The following is a 24,377-nucleotide window of genomic DNA, read 5'->3' as shown; positions in this document are numbered from 1 at the left end:
GTTGTCTCAATGCAGCCCAAAGAGAAACCTTTCCCAAGTTCGTTAAAGGTAGAAGCTGAAGCAGCAACAATGCCTTCTCCCTCCAGAATGGTTTTCCAACTTCACAGTCTAACATGCAGCCCTGGATTTCTAGTGGCCTCCCATCTAAGAGGTGACCACATTGACGTCAGCTTAGCTTCTGAGCCCAGACAAAGTTCATCACGGGCTGCCACTTGAAGCTTGTTAGACCTTTTGATTTCAATTATACACAGACAGGGCACCCATGTACATCCTTGTACACTTTCACTGAAGTACCCAGAGAGAGGTGTCCACACAGCATGCTTAAGCAAGCCAGGTGCAGACTTGTGTTGCATTCACACCAGATGTAAGCCTGATTGGTGTTTACCTTGATTAGGTTTTAATTTTTTAATGACTTGTTATGGCTTTTTTAAACGAACACAGAAAATGGTTTAATTCACCACCCAGGTTAAGTGTGTTGTGTGAATAGCAACACAGTATGACTTCTTAGCCCACATTCTAGGAAGCATTCATACTTTAAGATGCTTTATATGAAGGATTTTGCTCACTTTTTATTGTGTTAAATGACATTTAATGGTATAGAGTTGTCTTGCTTTGAATTTCTTTGCTGGATGATTAATTTGATGATTTAATGACTGATTGATGAGCTTAACTCCATTGAAAGGGGGGTGGGGGAAAAGAGAGAGAAGCTGCAATGAAAATCTATACCCGGGACACTTTGAAACATAAACTTTATTGCAAGAAAGAATTTAAATCAGCATACTCAGCAGTGGTTTCCAGTGTCAGGAACGGACTGGTGTGTCATGAAGAAATAGAGATCACCAACTCAAGAAAGAAAGGTGTGTACAATTGAAACAGAAAGTTTTATTAAAACAGCTGCAAAATCGAATTGTATTTTTTCCTTTCTTCTCTTCTTCTTCTTCTTCTTCTTTTTTTTTTCCCTTTTACCTCAACAATAGGTTTTCTATTACAGTCTTCAGCTCCTGGCATGAAGAGACTGAGAAATCAGGGGGAGGTCAGAGTGGAGCGAAGGGGAAGAAGAGGTTTGGGAACCTAACAGGAAGTGAAGGTCTTCCAGAAGAAATTTTTGCATCCGGCTTTGCGTTCCCGAGGTGTCAGACCCGAGTTCAGGTTGGCCGACCTCTCGAGTTCCAGCCTGACCTCATCCTGTTCGGCCCCGCGGGACACGTCGTCGGAGCCCAGGGCCTCGTTCTCTGCCTGGCTGGGTTCCGACAACAGCTCTGCCAGGAGGTACTTGGCCAGTTCCTTGAAGGCAAGGAGAAAAGAGAGGCGTGGGTCAAGGGGTGGCAATGGAAGGACCCCCTCAAATCAAATCAACTGCCAGGACAGATCCCTGCCATTTTCCAGGCATCCAGAGGGAAGAGGCTTCCCTTTGCCATCTTCCTGGATGCAGTTTGATCTCCCAGTGGTCTCCCATCCAAGTCAATCTGACTCTGCAAAGCTTTTGATCCCAGAGAAGGTTGACCGATTAGACTACATGCCAACAGCGTGAGCTACAGTAGCAGGAAGAATTCATGAACCCAAGTTTAGTGGCTGGGTTTACACGTCATGCTAAACCCAGTTTTGCTTAGCCATGATATACTGAAGAAACCATTGGTTTCGCTCTGCGCATTTCACCCTCCATCACAGCTTGCAAAACGGAAGGACTGAGTTTGTGCAACGTGGTGATCTACAGACAAAGAAAGTCACATTCTGACTGAGTGGCTGCATTAGCCGAACATATTTAATTTGGGTTTCTACCAGTCTATTGAGCGAGGAACTAATCAAATGAGCTGAATTCACAAACACTTTAAATTTCAGGAAAGGAAACAAGGTTTGTACAAATCAAGTGTGACATGCAACTGCAGTCATTTCCAGGTCCAAGCATTTGGGGGGGGGGGGTCTAAAAACTCAAGATCAAGCATTTGAAGCCCCCTCCTTTTTTTTTTTTTAACGTGCCATGGCTTCAAATGCACTGTTATGTCCTCCTCCGGTGTTCTTCTGTCTCAGCTGAACATGCTGTGTGAACTCAGCCATGGATAAACAGCAAGAGAAGTATTGATTTTTATGGGAAAAAAAGTTCTTTGCCAGGGATATAAATTGCAAAAATTAAGAAGATACGTTAAGCCTGGGATCCACGGGTGAAATCCAGAACTTCCACAAATGTTATGTAGGACAGTCTAGAGGTGTCTTCAGGGTGTGGTCAAAAAAGTCAAGATGGCAGCTGCAATGGCATGGTTGAAGCTTCACCTGTTTTAATTTAATTTTTTTAAAATGGGTGGAACTTTAATCACACCATCACGGCTGCCGTTTTGACTTTTGTGACCAAACCATGCAGACGGCCCTGACGGTGTCCCTTAAGAGCTGAGGCCAGCCCTTGGTCGAGGGGGCGGTGTTGGAAGTCCATTAAGCCCCAACAGTAGACAGGGTGACAGACAGGACGCCAAGGAGCTTGGTACCAGGTTAGGAGGAGAAACATCCTTTGGGGCCCGCAACAGCTGGGCTTCCAAGGCTGAGCCTCTCCACCCCATCCTGCAGCCCTGGAAAATGGCCCTGGAGACAGACCACTGATTTGGCCACAAGCCACTGGTGGCCATCCCGTTTGGAAAGGGGAAAAAGGGATTTCTGCCTTGGGGATCGATGCAGCCCTTCAAAGCGGGAATTAATGCTCTCAAGTTCCCATTACTCCTAACACAGGATTTGTAGGATGAACCCCACTTTTCAAACCCACAGCATCTGCTTCTCACGCAGGGCATTGTCCAGTCATGGGGACATTTAAAGGCTGTGTTCACACTGCTCACTCAACAAGGTTAAGTAAAGAGTCCCTTGTTGGGGGAGATGGGCGGTGATATAAATTGAATGAATGAATGAATGAATGAATGAAAGAAAGAAAGAAAGAAAGAAAGAAAAAGATGTAGTCACAGTGTTCTCCCAATGCAGCCTAACGGCTTAGCTTCATTAGGATTTGAAAGTAGCTACCATTTTAAGCAGCACACCATCAAACTACAAATTAAGATGCGGTATTTCTGATCATAGAAAAGTCTGCTATCAGAAGGATATTGCATGCCTTGTGCAAAATAAAATTGCTCCCGTATATTTTGGGAAGACGTTTGGTCATGCTCTGGAAATGGGACCCCTTCCAGGTGTGCTTTGCTGCAATTCCCATTATCCCCAGCCATCGGTTGGGGTGGCTCAAGGTATGGGAGTTGTGGCCCACCACATCCACAGCACCTGCGGTTGTGCACAATTGCTATGTGGGATGTGATCTGCCATACAATAATCGGTGTGCATCGGGCTTGCATTCAAACAGACCAAAATGAAATCCCCAGAGGTAGAAGCAGAGGGGGATAGATTTGCATGGTACGCTAAGCCACAGTTTGTTTTAATCATAGTTTGTTGACTGAGCCGCAGTGGGCAGTCAAACAAGCACAGCATGCTACGCCGTAAACCGAAGCTGAAGCAAGTCGGAAGCCTTTTTCAGGGCAGTTTCAACAGAACACCCATAACTGTGTTATTAAACTGGCCTGTTTTGCCCATTACCCTCAACTATTAACTAACCAGAGAGACTGAGTTTGTACAACACCCTGGGAAAGTTGGGGGGGGGGGCTGTTGAAGCTTAACACTAATCAGGCTTAGTACAGTGGGCAGCTGCAGCTAACCCTGACCTGGTAAGATGTGAATGAATATGGCTAACTCAGTAACCAGTGGCTGGGTCCCCACAACTCCCTTATCTTGTTACTGACGTCACTTGTTTTCCAGGTTCGCACAATCCGGTGAACTAGCAAAAAACAGAACAAGCCGATGCAGTCTGCCCTATTTACTGCATTACAAGAATAATAACGATAATAGAAGATTAAAATTAAGCGAGCCCAGCCTATGCTACAAATGTAGCCCCTGGGTCTTTCACTAACTCGGTTAAGCGTATTTAACTTACACGGCCAAACTTAATAAAACCTTTTCTGCTGTTCTGCTTAAAAGGAAGGGAGATGGAGCCTATCCCACAGGTTTCCTGCCTTTAGATATTTGATCTTTTTTTTTATATGTGTTTGTAGGAGTGCTGTGCACAGAGAGATGTGCACCCGTCTTTTCACACATTAATGGTATGTGATTTCAGGTCAGTCTGGACTCCTGGCGACTGCCTGGACAAGTCCCTGCCATTTTCTGGGCAGCCTCTTTAGCCCAACGAAATAACGGACGAGGGAAGCCCTGTAGCTAAAAGGTCTGTGCGGAAATCTGGAAAGTCCTCAAGAGGGGATCCGTCTGCCTGACCAAACACGTCTTGTCCCTGGGGGACCTAGGAAAGATCACCATGAGGACTCAGAAGGACATAATCTTTTATTCCTTGGGGAATGTAACTCCCAGAAAAGTCTATGCAACAAGGACCAGTCTGTGGGGTCCTGGGTGCTCTCTGAGCTTGGTGGGTTCCATGCAGACGTTTCATTACCCAGCTAGGCAACCCCATCGAGGCTAGTGAGTGGGGGGTTTGCTCCCTGTTTATATACAGAAGCCTAGCTACCTAGTTGGGTAATTGAATGTCTGCGAAGCTCAGAGAGCACCAAGGGCTCCACAGTTCAACCCTGAGCTACAGAGATTCTCTTCTTTTAGAAGGACTAATCTGGCATCTTTCAGAAGCAGAATATCTTCAAGTCGCCAACTGTGGGTAAAGACGAGTGCTTGACCACTTGGCCAAAGAAGGGATGTTTCCCTCCCAAAGCATCTTTAGGGGGGAAACATCCACCAACAGGAACTAAACGAATGCCCTGTTTTCCTTCTAGCTGGGCTGTTTCTGCGTGGGTGGCCAAAAAGCAGAAGGAGGTTGTGGCCTTTATTTTCACTTGTTGGTAGTTGCTGGGGATAGCAGCTGCTCTTCTCTGAGTCTCCAGACCGGTGTTTCTCAGCCTTGGCAGCTTGAAGATGTGTGGACTTCAACTCCCAGAATTCCCCAGCCAGCATGGAGTTGAAGTCCACTCATCTTCAAGCTGCCAAGGCTGAGAAACACTGCTCCAGATGGAGGCCCTTCCCGCAGTGAAAGTACAGCCTTATCATGCCCCTAACCCTGTTCCTCTTTCCCAGGAAAAATCAGAGCAGATCCAAGCAGAGCTAAGAGAAAGTGGACAAGGACGGTTCCTGATGCAACATCTGTAGTGGCAGCTCTGTAAATTGGTTTTTACAACATCCCACCCGTTGGTTGGCATTCTTGGCCTGGGCTCCTTCGAGGAGGAAAGAAAACGTCTTGGACTCCCCACATCTACATGGGAGCAGAAGGAACCTCTCTTCAAGTCAAGGGAGTGAGCCTGTGGACTGTCTGATTCACATTGTAAAATATAGCTTGACTTGCTTACTCGAGCGTTCTGCCTTTGTCTTCCCCTCTGCTGGATTTGGTGAGCATATCCACCAGTCCTCCACCACCTGGCCATCCTCCAGATGTGTTGGCATGGGATTTCTCAGAACTCCCCACTGATGCAGTTAGCCACGTTGCTAACAGTCTCACCACATCTGGAGCTGGTCAGGTTGGAGAAGACGAGTGTGGATGAATACTCCTGGCTGGAAAGCAGCCACAAAGAAGAAGAGCCATTCCTTCATTTGCTAGAGCAGTGTTTTTCAGCCTTGGGAACTTTAAGATGTGTGGACTTCAACTCCCAGAATTCCCCAGCCAGCCATGCTGGCTGGGGAATTCTGGGAGTTGAAGTCCACACATCTTAAAGTTCCCAGGGTTATAAAACACTGTGCTGGAGGATCTACCTGGACTCTTCTCCGTGTCACTGTTTCTTCTCTAGGGTTTTTGCTCCCCCATGAAATCTGTTAACAGGGAACTTTCTTCCCTTCAGGATTTTGAAGAGAAGTGTTTGCGTGAAGGATGAGAAGCAACTGCGTTCTTATTTCTGCAGGGGTGATGCAATTCAACTTCTTCTTTGGATTTCTTGATCATACCTATCTCTCACTGAGTGACCATGTTTCAATGTCCGGATTGTCTGGCTGCATACAATCGGATCAGGTAAAGACCTAACAGTTGCATTCACAAGGCATCAGAAACTTGCCTGGGTTAATTTTGTTGTACAGTGTGTGGTGTGAATCCAGCTGTTCAGTTATTTTATGGTTCTCTATATATGAGCAGCCAGTTTTAGGACCACAGCAGGTGGAAATCTCTCCTTGTGTTCTTCCATATGACATATAGTATTCTAGGCTTATGTTCTTCTGTACCTGCATCTTCTCTATGCTAAAAAAAAAAATGCTTAAAGAGTTATTATTATTCTATGGTTCTATCTGCGATAACCCAGTTTTAATATTATGGTGGGCAGAAACCTCAGCCTGCATTTTTTCCACATGACACATAATATTCTAGGCTTATCTTCTTCTGTACCTGCCTCTTCTCCAAGCTTAATCCATAAAAAATTTAGTGGAAAGTAATTGTCTCTTTGCCAGGTTCTGAATAATTTTTTTCAGATGCGGTATATACATAATCAAAAGGTGGCAGCATCATGGATTTCATTGCAATCTTAAGATTCAATGCATTTGCATTATTACATTCTCAAATGCATTTTCAAATCTTTTCTTTATGTTGATCTCCACCATGCCATTTACCTTTTTCACTATGGACATTCGCTGGACCAACAGTTTTTCTCGGCTATCCACTACAAACCAAGATCTCGAACCACCACTATCGCATCTCCAGTAGGATTTCCCTTTTGTCCTTTGCATGCCCACTCAACCAATCTGAGGATGCTTTTTAACAGCTTTATATACTGACCCATCCCTAGGTTCTGAATATATTTTTGTCATTTTGCACGGCAAATGACTTGGTGTCACTGCAAAACGTGGCCACTTCTCTCTGGACCTCTAACTCTAATGTTGAGAAAATTGAACGCACGAATGTATTTTTTTTTATGGTACATCGGTCATGAAAACAGCCCATGTATTAACACGCTTACATCAGCAAGCCTGGCGGGCCGTGTTTAATTTCGGTCTGTTGGAGCGAGATCCCTTTCAGGACCTCGGACAGCTCAACGCCTCCCCAAATTCGTTGGGACTTCTCTAAAAAGTCCCGTCTTGCTTTCAAGGATAAGACTTCACCAAGTCCTACAAAATTATTTTTTGTGTGTGCAGGGGGTGGTCTGGTAAACCCGGGGGTCTTGCCTAAGAGAAGAACCGTCTGATTTTGAGATTGGTAAAAGAATTAACCTCGAAACCGCAGGCAAGCAGCGCTCTAGCAACCCGTTCCAGGAAAGCGGCTGTGCCGAGGGACCGACGAACGTAAAAATCGGTTTTTTTTCCCACCCCCTCTCTCGTAGGTGATCAGTTGCAATCTTGACTCAAGGGCGAGGTACGTCTGAACCACGCCGGTGGCTGGAGGAACGTTAACAGGGACAATATTGATCCCACGGTGCCCGCGGGGAGCCAGGTCCTCCCGCTGCTGGACTCTCAGCCTGATCAAGCTGGGGGCCCCGGCCGTAAAAAACTAACGAGCACTGAGTTGCTCCTCCGTTAGCCCTAGCAGCTCAGTAAAGCCTCCTGGTCAAGAACAGTTTACCCTTGAACAGCTTCGGATGGGAATCAGCCAAGGGAGGGTGGGACGTATCTTCCTGCGCTGCTCACTTCCCCGGAGATCCTTGGCTGGTCAAGACCATCGGACGAAACTCCGATGCTCTTATTACCCACGAGAGTTAGGAACTGAACCTCCATGGACAGGAAGAGTCTACCTCTGCGTTAGTCGGCCAACAGTAGCAGGGAATGCGGCGTCACCTCCCGCCCGGCCTTCTTCCCCTGAGGGTTCCGACCCTTCCCGTCGGCCCAGCCTCCCGCTGCTGTTCGGGCCGTGCGCGAACTCTGCGCTCGCTCAGGGGCCCCCGGGCTCTCTCCCGCTGGGCTCCTCGGAACGCGCGGGCAGCGTGCCCAGCCCCCTGCCCCGCATCTGCTCCTCTTCGGGCAATGCCCGCCCCCGCCCCGGACTGCCGGGGGCCCTTACCTGTTTCCCCGCGGCGGCGGCCAAGGATTTCTGCAGGACCTGCCGGAGCCTCGGGTCGGAAGGCGCGGCGGCCCCGGTGCTCCACGCCAAGGCCACCGAGACGAGGAGCGCCAGGGCGCAGTGGAGGCGACAGGGCAACATGCCGGCGGGGCTCCGCGGGGGCGCGGCGAGGAAGCGGCGGAAGAGGCGCGGGATGCCTTCACTGCTCCGAGGGCGGCGGCGGCGGCGGCAGTGCCCAGAGATGCCGGTCTTGGCTTCTGGGGTATCCATCGGCGCTCCCCCATTATAAAGCCCTCTGCTGACGTCAAGACAGGGGCGCGACCCCCCCCCCCGCTCCAAAACCGCCCCGCGCTTTTGATGGCCCATTAAGCGCGCAGATCCATCACGCCAAAGCGGAGAGCTGATGCTGCGGGGGGAGGGGGCAGATCCACCCCCTTCTGTTGTGTTGATGCAGCCAATGATTCGGGAAAAAGTCATCTGCGCCAGGCGCGCAGAATTCCGGGATCGAAAAGCGACTATAGGATGGTATTTATAAACGCCGTTTACACCAAGCGCCTTTCGGGACATTTGGGCTCATGGCAGCCTGGTGGGTCCCCAGAGGGGGGTTCTCTCTGGTTCGTTTGTAGATCCGGAGGGCCGGCCCCTGGGAGACCTCAGCTGATCTCAGAAAGGCAAACCGGGTCGGACCTGTCTAGTCTTGGAATGGAGACCACCAGGAGAGCCCAGGGCCGAAGGCTAAGCTGGGACATGAAAAAGGAAAAATATATATCACAGAAGGGTGAAACGGCAAGGCTTTTTCGCCAAGGAAACCACAGGGATGAGTCCCTGAAGTCACCAGAAACAGGTCGATTCACTTGCTGGCATTTCACTAACTTTCCCCAGCCCAGGAAAAACCCTAGGCCTTTTGATCGATGGCCGTATACTTTAGCACATCATTATTCACGGGACGGGGGGCCATGAGGAAATTCCAGCACTGTCGGCTAGAAAGGGAAATGAAATGCCTTTCCTGCGCGCAGGAAATCCTCAGGTGGGCTCACCCAACATCTCACCATCCTCACGCCTGCGTTGGAGCTACAGTTCTCTGCCGGCTTGGTGGGGGCGAGGGGGAGAATAAAACCCATATTTACATGTTACGCTAAACCCCACGGTCGGGTTCCTTCAGGCTTGACTTTGGATGCCGTAAATACAGGAAGCTCGGGGCTTGTAAGTAGGATTTATGGCTTACCAGGTTGAGGTTGGTTCAGTAAACCACGGTTTAACCAAGAGGAACCCCGTCACCTAGCCGGGTTAGCTTATCCTGGGTGTTTATTTTATTGATAGATTGATTGATCAAATTTAGCCACCGCCCGTCTCCCAAAAGAGGGACTCTGGGCAGTTCCTTCCTTGCTTCTTCCTCCACTGCGACGTGGGGCCGGTGGAGGAACTTCAGCTGCCGGAGTGCTGCTATCAGAAACTGGTTGATGTGGCCAGACATGATTTCCACACTGTCCTCCTGCTCCAGAATCTCCTGAATCTGCACTAGGGCCTCAATACTCGTGACCACGCTACCACTAGCCACACGGCAAATGATCATATTGACGTTAGGAGTGATGCTACCCTCAGCCTGAAGTTCAACACTTACACCAGGTGGATTTCCAGCTGCTGGACCTGGATTCTCACAAGTGTCCACGTGGTTAGCATTCTCTGGCCCAACGTGCTCTGTGGGGGCCCCTGAATATTCCCCCTCAGTCTGATTTCCGGTTGCATTGTTCTGCCGGGAGCCTTCTACGGCCTTGGAGCCTTGAGTTCCCATTTTTTCCTCTCTGACTCCCATAGCTCCTGCCTCTTTTATGCCCTCTTCCAATAAATCCATGTGTTTCTCGGATATATTCCCAACTGTCATGAGTAAGGATGGCGAGCAGGGGCCCCCCATCCAGACTGTCAAGCGCATGCGTAGCACTGATGAATTGTTCAGCCATTCAAAGAGACACAGATCGGGACCGCCTTAACCCTTGGGGTTTATATGTCTGGGTTTTCCCCGCTTCTTCAGTTTGTTAGGATTCCTGTTAAGTACTAGCAATAAATATTAGAGACCAGTTCTTGTCTCAGCGTGTTTCCTGGTTGTTAGGACATCAATCCTAACAAACTCCTACTCCCATCGAAAGAGGGAGGAACAAGCAATTAAGAAGATACGTTTAGAAATGTCTTCAGAAAACCAAGAAATGCTGCTCGCTATCCTTACTCATGACACCAACTGCCCAAAATGTTTCTGCTCCATAGACGTCCCGGGCTGTTGCAATGACCTTTAAAGCAGCCGTATGAACTGCATTGTTGTAGTCTCCAGTCAAGACAATGAGAGTTTTCAGAATTTTGTTTGGGTTTGGCTGGCACACCTCTGGCCCGTATTCCTTCAGCATCCATTCCAGCTCCTTCAAACATCCCACCCGTTGGTTGGCATTCTTGGCCTGGGCTCCTTCGAGGAGGAAAGAAAACGTCTTGGAGGCCGGGTAGATGAAGGGGATCTGCTTCAGAATTGTTAATATGTTTTCTACTACAGATTAAGGTTACTATGGTAACTAATCATTTTGGCCGGGTGAAGAGGTTGAATTTAATTGTCCCCTTTTCACGTGTTAATGGTTGCATTGCCTAAGGTAAGAACTTGCCTGGACTAGTTTTAGTTTCAGTTTCCCTTCTGTGTAGGCTTGCAGAGAGTATGCAGCTGAGAGAAATCTCTCCTCTCAGCAAACAGCCTTTTAAATATGCTTGCTTTCTGTAAATAAAATTATTTTTATAGAAATGCCTGGTGAGTGACTTTTCTGATCTCTCCTGGGCCAAAGGCTTTCTAGCACTCTGCCAACAAGAATTGCCCGGACTTCTCTGAGGATGGACTCCTTAGTTCCCCCCATTTTCAGGAGAAGGTAGGGCAGAAAAGAGGAAGCCTCGTTCTCCACTCATCTTGAAGTCGAAGTTGAAGTCCACTCATCTTAAAGTGGCAAGTTTGAAAAACACTATCCTTGGAGATATATCTGCTGATGGTAATGGAAAAAGCTCCCTTCTAAGGAAAGTAGTATTCTTTTCTCATGGGGGTCTCTGCACATCTGGAATGTTGACAGCACTCACAAAATGGTTGCCATGGTGGGTGTGGCCAGTGAGAAAACATCTGTTTATCAGAAGTTAAGCTGGCTGGAAGTCGGGCTGTTGTTTTCAACTCTCCTAGCTTGGCAGGTCCTTCCTTACCCCCCTCCCCCAACTTGTCTGTCTTTGTTTTGGAGGGTAGGTGGGCACACCTCCACCACAGAACCCTCCACACACAAAGAGGCGGGTTCTGTTTCAGCCACTCTTTTTTTAGAACAATTTCTAAGAAGCTCTGCGAGGTCCATGTTGAACTGGAGGCATTCTTGGAAATTCAGACAATGCAAAAGGCTGTCACTGTGCTCTGCGGTAGATTAGCTCCCTGTTTCGACGCCTTTAATTAGGAGAGTTCATTAAAAGAAGGGAAAGGACTGAGGGTGGGGTAGAGGGAAACAGAGGATGTAGCAGGCCCTTAGGGAAATCTCTGCATCTGTATTAACATCCAGGGGCACCATGTTGCTTATCTGAAGCAACAGTCTCTTAAAAATAAAAGGTCCGGATGGCTGAGATTCAAAGCAAACCAACAGAGATGGATTATTCATTCCTGCTCTCAGGGGTGACTGCTGGGCATGGTCAAAAAAGTCAAGATGGTGGCCACAATGGAGTGATGAAAGCTCCTCTCACCACTGGTGGGGCTTCGATTGCACCATGGTGGCCACCATCTTGACGTTTTCGACCATGCCCAGCAGACACCCCTGCTTCTTCTGTCCCCCAAGAAGCCAACACGCTTCCTAGGAGTACCAGCTGGGAGAAATGCAGGGGTTTCTTTTGAATCTGTCGGTAGACCTTCATCTGGGTTTCAGAATCACAGCAGGGAGCAGCACCTAGATGACCTTGGCTCATCACCAAAGCGAAGCAGGGTCAGGGCCAGTTTTAAGATGTGTGGGCTTCCACTCCCTTGCTGGCTAGGGAATTCTGGGAGTGGAAGTCCACACATCTTAAAGTCACCAAAGCTGGGAAACACTGGCTTAGGGTGTTGTGGGAACACACCAGTTTAGTTTATGGTTCAGTGGATTGTGCAACCCAAGGAAAAGGAACAGGTCTATAACCGGATTTCATCTGTTGTGTTGATGCAGCCAGTGAATCTGACTACCAATTCCTTCCATCTAGGCCAGATTTGCAAACGTTGACCCTTCAAGATCTCAAGGAGATTCCTGCTCCCGCTTTTAAGGTCTACCTGAATCCCCTGTAGGGCTACACCTGGACCTTTCCCTGTCTTCCATGCTGCATTTTGACCCTTGTGCTCTTCAGATTACATCTTCTCTGCTCTTGTGGTCTGTCGCTGCTCTGTTGTTGCACCAGTGACATCACAAAGGGCCATGTGAGTCTTCAGGCACATCTCACCACTTACAAGCTGGAGCAGCAGCCGCTTAAGAAGGCCCCCTTCCCCAAAGAGTAGGGTAGCACCATCTCCTCCCTGGGGGGCAGAGTGGGGGTTGCAAGCAAGATCCCCGAGGAGACCTTGGCCATTGCTCTTGTTCCTCGGCATGTCCTTTGCTCTGGCCGAGCTGATAGCCACCCGAGGGAGGGCTGAGAGCCATGCCCCACATGGCTAGCCAAGTTCTAGAACACACAGAGAGCCAAGATGCTAGAGCCAAAGGACATGCCAGAGGAGGAACTTCCAGAAGAATCATGTGAGCTGGAAGCTGCTGCAGTCCTCCCTGAGTCCTGTCTCCAACATCTGGACAGCAGCGATTGGAAAGAGCGGATCTCCTGCCTGGAGACATTTGAGAAGGCGGTGGAAGAGATGGAGAAGAACCAGGTGCCCTGCCAAGCTTTGGTAAGGCTGCTTGACAAAGACCCCGGGTGGAATGAAACCAAACTGCAGGTGATGCAAAAAAGGTTGCACATTGTCACTCTCATTGCCCGCAAGGGGAACTTCTCCAGAACCTCAGCTCGGTTCGTCTTGGGAAATCTGGTGGACAAGATTGGGGACGTCATCTGTAGCAGCGACACGAAGGAAGCCCTAACCGCAGTGGCTGAGGCCTGTGGCTTGCCGTGGACAGCAGGGAAAGTTACTGAAGCAGCTTTCTTGCAAGACTGCCCCAGGACTCATGCAGAAACTCTGAACTGGCTCTCTAGCGCCATCAAAGACTTTGGCTTTGATGGCATGGAGGCCAGAATGTTTGTTGGCTACATTAAAGTGTCCTTGTCTGCAGCCCATCCAGATGTGAGGACTTCCGCTTTTAACCTCCTTGGTGTGATCTACCTCTATGTCGGGAGCCCTCTGAGGGCCTTTTTTGAGGATGAAAAGCCCCTTCTTCTCTCCCAGATTGATGCCAGGTTTGAACAGCTGATTGGCCAAAGTCCCCCTCCTCAAACGCGAGGCCGCTGCAAGTTCTGCAGGAACAGTGCAAATGAGCAGCGGGGAGGAGATGCACAGCCCTACTGGACAAACAGTGCGGTTGATATCAGCAAGAAGATCTCAGGGGAGTTACTGGCCAAAATGCAGGACCCCAGCTGGAAGGTCCGGAAGGAAGGGCTGGAGGACATCTCCAGGATCCTCAGTGACATCACCTCCATCCAGCCCAACATTGGCGACCTCCCAGCTGTCTTGAAGGCTTGTCTGCATGACTCCAATAAAGCTCTGGTGAAGCAGACACTCATTGTCCTGCAGCAGCTTGCGAAGGCCATGGGTCCAGGGATTAAGCATCACATCAAGACCCTGGGAATGTCTATCCTCGCGGTCCTCAAAGACAACAAAAGTAGCTTACGGCCCATGGCTCTTACCACCATAGAGGCATGGGCTGAACAGACTGGCATGAAAGAATGGCTAGAAGCGGATGACCTCTTCATAGATCTGAAGAAGGAGACGGTGTCCCCGAGACAGGGGTTCCTGGGGTGGCTGGCAGAGAAACTGCCGTCTTCCAGCTCTGCCTCTGCTGACTTGCTTCGTTGTGTCCCTCATCTCTATTCAGCCTTGGAGAACTCCCTTGAGGAAACACGCACAGCAGCACAGGAGGCCCTCCCGTTTTTCCTTCTTCACCTTGGCTTTGAGAAGATGTCTGAAGCTGCCAGCAAACTGAAGCCAGCTTCCAGAGAGCAGGTGCTCTCTCTGCTGGACAGGGTCAAAAGTAGCCAATCATCCAAGGCCACCGTTAGCCTTTCCAGGACCCTTTCCAAGCTGCCACGGGGCAAGTCTTGGTCCAGGGCGTATGTGGCTCCTCCTCAACAGTCCCCCCCAGCCGCCTCCTTCTCTACTGAAAATGTAGGGTCTCACGAGCTGAGCTTGGATGTAAGAAAAGCCACCTCAGAAGGGACCGTTCCCAAAGCTAAGCGATTCCCAAATGTGAAGGCGCAAGCCAAACTTAGCTCAAAGGAAGGTCCCAGTGTGCTAGGCCCCATTTTCATGATTGTCCCCAAAGGGAAAGAGCAGAGAGCAAAGGATGAGAAAGCTCTGAAGGTCCTGAGATGGAATTTCAGCACCCCAAGCAGCAAATACATTGAGCAGCTCAAAGCTCAAATGTGTGGCTGTCTCTGCAGCTGGCTGCAGGAAGAGCTTTTCCACTCCAACTTTCAGCACCACATCAGAGCATTGGCCGTGATGACCAAGCACTTGGGGACTGAGAAAGATGGTGTCATCAGCTGTCTGGACCTCGTCTTGAAGTGGCTCAGCCTTCGACTGTTTGACACCAACACTTGGGTGCTCATGAAGACCCTGGAGTATCTTCAAAGACTCTTCAGTATGCTGATTGAGGAGAAGTATCAGCTGATGGAGAACGAGGCTTCCTCTTTTCTGCCCTACCTTCTCCTGAAAATGGGGGGAACGAAGGAGTCCATCCTCAGAGAAGTCCGGGCAATTCTGAAGCAGATCCTCTTCATCTACCCGGCCTCCAAGACGTTTTCTTTCCTCCTCGAAGGAGCCCAGGCCAAGAATGCCAACCAACGGGTGGGATGTTTGAAGGAGCTGGAATGGATGCTGAAGGAATACGGGCCAGAGGTGTGCCAGCCAAACCCAAACAAAATTCTGAAAACTCTCATTGTCTTGACCGGGGACTACAACAATGCAGTTCATACGGCTGCTTTAAAGGTCATTGCAACAGCCCGGGACGTTTATGGAGCGGAAACATTTCGGGCAGTTGGGAATATATCCGAGAAACACATGGATTTATTGGAAGAGGGCATAAAAGAGGCAGGAGCTATGGGAGTCAGAGAGGAAAAAATGGGAACTCAAGGCTCCAAGGCCGTAGAAGGCTCCCGGCAGAACAATGCAACCGGAAATCAGACTGAGGGGGAATATTCAGGGGCCCCCACAGAGCACGTTGGGCCAGAGAATGCTAACCACGTGGACACTTGCGAGAATCCAGGTCCAGCAGCTGGAACGCCCCCGGGTGTGAGCGTCGAACTTCAGGCCGAGGGTAGCATCACTCCTAACGTCAATATGATCATTTGCCGTGTGGCTAGTGGTAGCGTTGTCACGAGTATCGAGGCCCTAGTGCAGATTCAGGAGATTCTGGAGCAGGAGGACAGCGTGGAAATCATGTCTGGCCACATCAACCAGTTTCTGATAGCAGCACTCCGGCAGCTGAAGTTCCTCCACCGGCTCCATGTCACAGCGGAGGAAGAAGCAAGGAAGGAACAAGTTGTCCAGCTGTATAACTGCATCATCTGCAACATGGTCTCCCTCTTCCAGATAGATAGCCTGGCCCAGGAAGCCTCTGCTGGGGTGCTGAAGGACCTCATCAGTAGTCTGATCACCTTCTTGCTGGACTCTCCAGTTGAAGAGCTTTCAGAAGAGCAGTCGGCCAAACGCTTGATAACAAAGGTGCTGGAGAAATCAAGCCAGACCAAACTTCTGAGTTCTTTGCTTCTGCTTCTTCATGAAAGCATGACAGCCCCCACTAACCTCTCCAGTTTTTCAGAAATGGTGGCCAAGTGCTTGTGGAAAACTGCCAAACACCTTCCGCAAACCATTGATAGCATCTGCTTGGACCAGATCCTGTTGGATATCCACATATTCATGAAGGCCCTGCCCAAGGAGAAACTGAAGCAATATCAGAGCAGTTATCCCCTCCGGGCACTGAAGATTCTTCTGCACACCCTTTGCAAGCTGAAGGGTGAAGAGATCTTGGAACACCTCACCTTGATAGAGGATAGGGGGGACTCAGAGTTGGAAGCCAACCTCAGGAAACTGGTCAGCCACTCTGAGGGACAGGCTGGCACGTACGGTGAGCTAGGCTCTTCTTCCCGAGCTGAGGACAAGGTCAACCAGACACTGGCTGAAATTTTCAAGAAGATCAGCTGCAAGGAAACTGCCAGGGCAGGCCTGGAAGATCTCCACAAATTCAAGGAGAAACATCCTGAGGCAGACTTAGAACCCTTCTTGAAAAATTGTTCCCTTCTCTTCCGGAGTTACGTCAAACACGGCTTGGCGGTTATAGTGTCCGAAAGGGAAAACAAGCAAAAAAGCAACCTTTTGGCTGAGAAAGCAGCATAAAGTAATGTCTCCATTCCCAAAATGCCTTTAGTAAGGAGTCCCAGGTGCAGAAGAGTCCATGATGGGCCAGGTATACTTTTCACTCAATTCCCCCTGGCATGCCAGAAAATCACTGACAAGGTGAAAAACTAAATCAATAAAATCAGCCATCTCTTGCTCAAAAACTTGTGCCATTGCAAGTGGGTTATTTGGGGTTAATGGGAAGTTCTTTCCAAAGTTACAACTCACTTGCAATAACACACCTGCTGTCTTGATGTACCCTGTGTCCTGATCTAGAGCCTACCCTTGAAATGGAGAGCCTTGAGTGGCATCAGTGGAAGGGCTGGGCATCTTCTGATGCCATGCAAAAGAGTCTAAGCTTAGGCTGGGTTCCATATGCACTGGCAATTCAGTTCCTTCACGTTGGCCCTGAATGCGTAATCTGAATATATTATGCCGCTTATTTTGCATAATCTATTTGGCTTCAGGGCATCTTGCAGTGGGAAAAGAATGAGAGAAGGCCCTCATGACTGGATTCATGGGAGAACTTGTGGTCTGCTGATCTCCAGTTATATCGCCTTGAGAAATGTTGGGTTAGGTTAGACAAGCCATGGTTTAATTCAGACTCAGGCAGCTTTTGGCATTCATATCAGTTTTGTCTGACCATTACTGCAGCTGACAAGGATGGGAACAATCATAGGCATGTACAAGGGATGGAAACGGTAGCAATTTACAGACACATGTACCAAAGTCTATTCAACCTCCATGAAATCAGGAGGGAAGGCCCATGGCCATCCATTGTGTAAAGAAGGATCATCTCCTCATGGTGTTGGTCAAGTGGAGGATATTATTAATTATCTCCTTCACTGTCCCATTTACAATGAGATCAGGGCCAAAAAATGGGAACTCAAGTCTCCAAGGCCGTAGAAGGCTCCCGGCAGAACAATGCAACCGGGAATCAGACTGAGGGGGAATATTCAGGGGCCCTCACAGAGCACGTTGGGCCAGAGAATGCTAACCACGTGGACACTTGTGAGAATCCAAGTCCAGCAGCTGGAACGCCCCCGGGTGTAAGTGTTGAACTTCAGGCTGAGGGTAGCATCACTCCTAACATCAGTATGATGATCGGCCTGTGGCTAGTGGTAGCACTGTCGCTAGTATTGAGGCCTACTGATAGTGGCAGGTGAATTCAAGGGCTCAGACCTTGAAAAGTTGAACTGTCTTCTTGAAGATGTGTACCCAACTGTCAGCAACCAAGTCGCTACTTCTGCTGTGCTGTCATTTAAACTTCGCAAGACATACTTCAGTTCTTAGATGTAGCATTGGCTTTATCTTGCTGTAACCTTTTTACAACTAATACTGTTTTCATTACTTTATTTTACAGCCTAATCCAGTGTTTCTCAACCTTGTCAACTTTAAGATGTGTGGACTTCAACTCCCAGAATTCCCCAGCCAGCATGGCTGGCTGGGGAATTCTGGGAGTTGAAGTCCACACATCTTAAAGTTGACAAGGTTGAGAAACACTGGTCTAATCCTTGAGTAACCCTGTGTCTGGGTGGGGAGGATGAACCAGTTCTTCTGAGTCTGGTCTTTAGATTCAACCCACTGGATTCCTTGAGAATTTCAGGGTTATTTGCTCAGCAAGATGGAGCTGAAACACGGGTGCTGCCAATTTATGACTTTGAAAGTATTTGGGAAGTATAGGAGGCTAAAAGGTGTGGTTTCTTCCATGCTGAGCTTGCCTCCTCAACATCTTGTGGTCACATCCATCTGTTCTTGACAGCAGTTTGTCATGGCCTTCAGGAGCTTCTGCAAAGAGGTCAAGAAAGTCAGGATGGTGGCCATGACCTGGGCTTCCAGTGGGAATGACGGACTGAACGGCTGTGCCTGCTGGTTCAGCAGGTGGAGCTGACATGTGGTGGCTTCTTCCCCTTGCAGCTTGACATGTTTTTTTTTAAAACCCTCTGTTGCTCCAGTGCTGTACAACCCAATTCATTAACTGAATCTCTAGTTCTGTTTGACCAAAGTTCTCTGTTCCTTGAGAACAGAGGCACCAAAATTATATATATTTTAAAATCATTAGTCAAGGCAGTTAGGAAAGCAGTTTGTCTCCTTGTACTGAATTATTCCCCAAATCTGCTTCCCCTCCAAGCTGCAGACTCCAAACTGCCTTCAACAGGAAGGTTGTTCCAGACACCTGCAAATAATGATACTTCTCTGTCACCATCACAGGGGATTTTGCTATACTTGTGCAACAGAGCTTAAAAAATGCATGAACTTTTTCCAATGTTCTCATGTCAGCTAAAACAGCTTCTAAGCCATAACAATTATTTATAGCATGGAAAAAAATGGAAAGGCATCAAGGCCATTAACTATAGCATCTCCCCATAGATTGCCCATGATTTGTGGTAGAGTCACTACAATATGGTTCTTCTAGGTGGTATGGTGGGGCGGCCCCAAAAGTAGGACTAAGAATAATATGAATATGAATTATATTAGTCTAAGAATAACATAATATTGGCTTTTAGACTAGAGAATTCTAGCAGGACTCAGTGTCGGCCACCACGCTCTCTCCCAATTCTTTGAATATTTCTCTCTTGTTCTTGCATCCGGTATCCATGTAATTTTTTTCTTACACCCTTGTTTACGGTCCACTGAAATCGACGGTCAAATACCAAAATACCCTTCAGATCTCCTTCTCACCTTAAAGGTGGGGCCTATGGCAGTTATTTCCCATTGCTGGCTCTGCAAAGGCCAACTTTTAAAAACTTATATAAAAACCTTAGTAAGAACCCAGGTGGGGGTTTGGAAACCTGATTTTCTCTTTGAATTGATTCATCTCTGTTTCCACTGGACCTAAATTAGGTTGGGAGGTGCAAATCCTGAATTAAGGGGCTAGGACAGGGTTTCTCCACCAGGGCTCCGTGGCACCCTCGGGTTCTGTGAGCGGTCCCTAGGGGTTCCTTGGGAGATCATGATTTATTTAAAAAATTATTTCAAATTATTTCCACTTCACATGAAAGAGGTAAGTTTCATTCTTTATTTTTAGTTGAAGAACACTGTGAATGCATATCTACAGGCCTACCCAGGAAACAAATAGAATAAGTTTGTAACTTCTGGTTTATCTTTGAGCCTGAATCTGTGGGGGTTTCCCGAGACCTGAAGAATATTTCCAGGGTTCCTCCAGGGTCAAAAGGTTGAGAAAGGCTGGGCTAGAACCACAAAAGGATGAAAATCAGTAAACTGAAACAGCAAGAAAGAAGTTGGGCTTACTAGTGACTGGACTGTTCCGAGATATGACTTGTGTTCATAGGACTTAGTTTCCTGCTGTTTACTCAAACAGTACATTTTTGGGGTGCGTACAATTCACTGAACCTAAACTAATCAGTGGCTGAGCACGCCTAGCACCCTAAGCACAAGAAGGCTCATGGGTTGTGCAAACGTAACAGCTAGATTTTTAAGCAACCTGATTAAATAAGTTATGTGAACATATATTGTATGAGTGCTTTCAGATAATGAGATTTAGGCTGGTGTTAAACTTTAATAGTTCCTGGACAGATATTGGGCATACGGGTAGTCCTCACTTAACGACTATTCATTTAGCAATGGTTCAGACTTACGACAGTATTGGGAAAAACGACTTGTGACCGGTCCTCACACTTACGGCCATCACAGCGTCCCCGCTATCACATGATCACAATTTGGGCACTTGGCAACCAGTTTGCATTTATGACCATCGCAGTGTCCCACGGTCATGCGATTGCCATTTTCAACCTTCCCAGCTGGCTTCTGGCAAGCAAAATCAATGGGTAACCATGTGATTCGCTTAATGATGTGGTTCACTTAATGACCGCCACAAAAAGGTTGTAAAATTGGGTTGGATTTGCTTAATTACCACTTCACTTAGCAACCGAAATGCCAGTCCCAATTGTGGTCGTTAAGCGAGGACTAGCTATACATAAAAAAGGGGCAGAGCTTTGTGCAGTTGTGGCCACCATCTTGACTTTTTTGACCTCCCCTCATTCCCCTGCAAGCAGGAATGGATGGCTTCTGCCATTATTTCATCCCGATCCTCTGCGCTCAGCCTTTCCGCTGTAGAGGTTGGATAAATAATTGTGAGCATTCCGTGACATCCCAGAAATGTCATTTCTAGCACATCTACATTTGACAGCCGATTGTGAGCTTGCTACGCTGGAAGACTATTTTCCCCAGCCGGCTCAGAAAAGAGATGCAGAAAATACGCGGGCCTGCGTGTCACGAACTAGCTGCATTTGATGAGGTCAAACTCTGATATAATTTGCTTGAAGTACAAATCAGACAATGAACAAGAGAGACTGGGTTCAAGGAAGAATGGGAGGGCGCGCAAGCTGGTGAAAGATTAGCGCAAACTAAACACAAGCTGGGTAAACAAATCCCTCGGAGCGATAAAGAGCCTACCCTTAAACAGAGGCATACTAATTAAAAATATAATAAAGTTGATTCTCACCCTGGAGGCATATTTAAATCCGTGCCAGCCCAGGCTTCGATTTTCTCTCTTCGGCTTTCCCAAAAAGCAGTTCAGTGGAGCAAGGCCACGTGGTGCTCCTCATGCGCAGAGCGGTCTGTAGTGGCAACCTGGAAGGCCATTGCTATTTCAAGGAGTTTAAGTGACCTATTTTGATTTTCTCCCTCACACAAAGAAGCTTAGAGTTTATTTTGAGTTATACTAATGTTTAGCTGGCTTTTTTTTTTTTAAGTCTCTGTTTGGGGAGAGATAAGAGAAAACCCCCAGATCGTTTTTGTTAAGTGCTAGCTTATCTGTACGGCTTGGAAACAGGTGCTCCAGACCCTGGGAACTGTCCCGTCAAGGTCAGATCCTGCAGCCTCAGTCCCATGGGAACAGGGGGGCAGACTTTGATAAAAACCTTAGGGTTGCCTTTTGAGTTTGGGAGCTTCTGCACAGACCTGAGCGCTGGGTGCTGTGAACACTGAGCCGCCCTGGAGTATCTCCACTGTCCTTATTAAGGAGCTCCTGACAGCCTATGGAGATAGAGTTTCAACTTGCTTGGCATGTAATGATTTTCCTTTCTTTATGCTCTGCTTTTTATGCTTTTGTTTGACCTGCCTACACTGTGTTTCTGTTTAAATTTGTTTGCTCAAGTTTATAATAAAGCTTAAAATCTCTTTATCCATTGGTGTGCTTATTGTCTCTGGATCTAAAAGAACCAATTGTCTGGGCACCTGATCACTGCTGGGACACTTGGCAGTGTTGGGATTATCAGGGGTCAACTCAGCATTGTCTCATAAGCATAAGGGGGCCTTTCTAGTAAATGCATCTCTATCGTGCGTGTGGGATGTCACATGGGTCACCTGATTTCCACTTCCTCCTTCTTCTTGGGTTTGGGGATTAACAATCTCCATTTTACCTTTTGGCACACCTGCAAGCAGGAGATGCTGCAGAATGCAGCTCTCGTCTTTCATCTCGCTTGCACGCAGACATTTCTATTTCCATAAGAGTGTCTACAAAGAACCAGTGATGATTAAGTACCTTCTACTATGAATCTACTTATATCCAGATCTTCTGAATAAATGTAAGCTATCTCTATATTTTTTCTTCATCTAACTACTGTGTGAATTTATTTCTGAACGTAATTAAGCTTAATGTGCAAGTTTCTTTTTGGTTCACACTTCTACTTCGCAAGATTGTTGTTGGCTGCTTGGAGTTCTTTTATCAACCTTTAAAAACTCCATCAGGCAGAACAAGGTCCCAGCGTGCTGCTCTGGATTGAACCTGCATTCCTCAGTCAGAGACCCAGTCAAAGGCTGTTTGAGTGGTGGGAGTGCAAAATGCAGGAAACAAGAAATGAAAAGCAATAGAAAAAAATTGGACCAAGTTAAAAAAAATCACCTGTAATCAGAACTGAAGTCAAGATCATTATCGGGACTCATCTACCTACCTACCTACCTACCTACCTACCTACCTACCTACCTACCTACCTATCTATCTATCTATCTATCTATCTATCTATCTATCTATCTATCTATCTATCTATCTATCTATCTGCTTTTATCAATGCTCTCAGTGTTTCCAATGCCTTAGAGAAGAGATTCCTGCCATGGGGAACATACAGGATCAAAGCATGATAATAAGAAGAGAAAAAGGATGGTGGGCCAGGACAACTGTTGAGTTAAGACTGACATCACAATGAATGGCATTCACACAACCCAAATAACCTGGCCCCTGAACTAACCCATTTTTCTGGTTTTGCCCAAGACATGGAACTGTACACTAAACCAATGGTCTGATTTTGCCCTCCTCGATAAGCCACGCCCGCAAAAGCAAAGATTAAAGATGGCCCAGTTTAGCACGTTATGTGCATTCAGCCATTAGGTTTTTAACTAACCTGGTTAAATATGTTGTGTGAGTGCACCCCCTCAGTTCTAGCCATGCCACTGCTATTCACATACCTGGAGGCATAGTCCTGATGTGAAGGGCTTGTTCTATTAGATATAGGGCACTGATGCTGGATCACACATTTTGGTCAGAATTACGGCCCTATTCACAATATGCTCAGTTTGATCCTGGGGACAGGGGGTTAGCATGTCATGTGAACAGTACAGCCCAGGCACTTAATCCAGAGAGGATTAGATTTAGCAGGAAACAGACCCTGCATAATGCAAATTATGCACTAAAAGATGAACTGTCCCCTTTGATGTCCATAATTGAGTCAAAGTCCTAGAGAGGCCCTGAACAAATAAGGCTTTTCTAGGGATTCTACTTCTATGGTCATTTCATTTTCATATCTCTGGGGCCATGGGGAGATGGAAAAGGGCCAGAAATGCTTGAACGAGGGGAAGACTGCCCCACAATTCTTTGTTGGCATTGACCTTGACAGTATACTGTGCATTTTTTTTCCCATTTTGGTGGAAAAACAAATTAAGGAAGCTGCAGCTTTCTTTGTGATGAATGGGAAGACTGAGTAAGTGGCCAACAGGATTATAGGCTGAGACATCCTGGATTGTGTGCTGACAAGTGAGTTTATTGACCAGGACACAGAGAAGTTGGCTGAGGCGTCTGCAGGAGATGGCTTTGCCTTGCCAATTGCTGCAAATGTAACAACTGACCTCCAAAATTATCTTATCCTGCTTCTAGTATCATCTATACCTTCCAGATCTGAAGGAACCAGCTGGTGGACCATCCTGGCTGGGCATTGTGGGATCTGAAGTCCAGCACATCAGAAAGCAACAGGCCAGGAACGGCTTATGGTTTCAAAGTCTTTAACAATATTCAGAAGCTCTGCTGGCTGGGGAATTCTGGGAGTTGACGTCCACACATCCTCAAGCTGCCAAGGTTGAGAAACACTGGTTTAGAGTTTTTAGAGTTGGGCGTTGTCTCAGAAAAGCAGCTATTTGACCCCTTGGTTTTCCCATCTCTGCTTCTTTCTCCTGGGATCTGCTAATTGGGAATAGCTCTTTTAATTTCGTCTAGCTGTAATTTGCAGCATGCGATTAATGCCCAGGACCCATTAGTCTGGGAATTGCACTATTCTAATTAGCCAAGAATTGCGGTTTGCTTGCCCGCTTACCCAGAAGGCGCACCAACCCTTCGCAAGGAGAACCTCTACTGCCCGCTGAAGCGAGGTGGCTCATTATCTGGGCGATGCATTAAGATTAATAAATATTAACTTTGCAGGAGTTTTTCCACCCCCCACCCCTCCCTGCCATCTTAAAATGGAAACAACGAGTCCACCTAATTAATCAGATTAGGCCTTCAAAAGCAATTTCCCTTTTACGAGCTTCCTTTCTGTTTTGCCAGCAATTAACACTGATGACTTGAGTGAGCGCCCATCCTTGGAAATTTTTTTAAAAGGGGGGGCAGGAAAGGAGGAT

General features: G+C 47.6%; 2 protein-coding genes across 2 annotated transcripts; one reads left to right on the top strand and one right to left on the bottom strand.

The window, feature by feature from the left end:
* Positions 1–938: 938 nt before the first annotated feature.
* On the bottom strand, positions 939–8,194 carry SST (somatostatin). The gene is made up of 2 exons (XM_063306260.1): positions 7,982–8,194; positions 939–1,284 (listed from the first exon to the last, which is right to left on the bottom strand). The coding sequence occupies exons 1-2, from the start codon at positions 8,120–8,122 to the stop codon at positions 1,072–1,074; spliced, it is 354 nt and encodes a 117-aa protein (XP_063162330.1). The 5' UTR covers positions 8,123–8,194; the 3' UTR covers positions 939–1,071.
* Positions 8,195–12,677: 4,483 nt separating this feature from the next.
* On the top strand, positions 12,678–16,529 carry LOC134499827 (cytoskeleton-associated protein 5-like). Its single transcript, XM_063306689.1, has one exon. It carries the CDS (start codon positions 12,678–12,680, stop codon positions 16,527–16,529), a length of 3,852 nt encoding a protein of 1,283 aa, XP_063162759.1.
* Positions 16,530–24,377: the final 7,848 nt, after the last annotated feature.

Source organism: Candoia aspera, chromosome 6, assembly GCF_035149785.1.
Source record: "Candoia aspera isolate rCanAsp1 chromosome 6, rCanAsp1.hap2, whole genome shotgun sequence".
In the NCBI taxonomy this organism is placed as follows: Eukaryota; Metazoa; Chordata; class Lepidosauria; order Squamata; family Boidae; genus Candoia; species Candoia aspera.
This window is presented reverse-complemented; position numbering and strand designations above follow the sequence as displayed.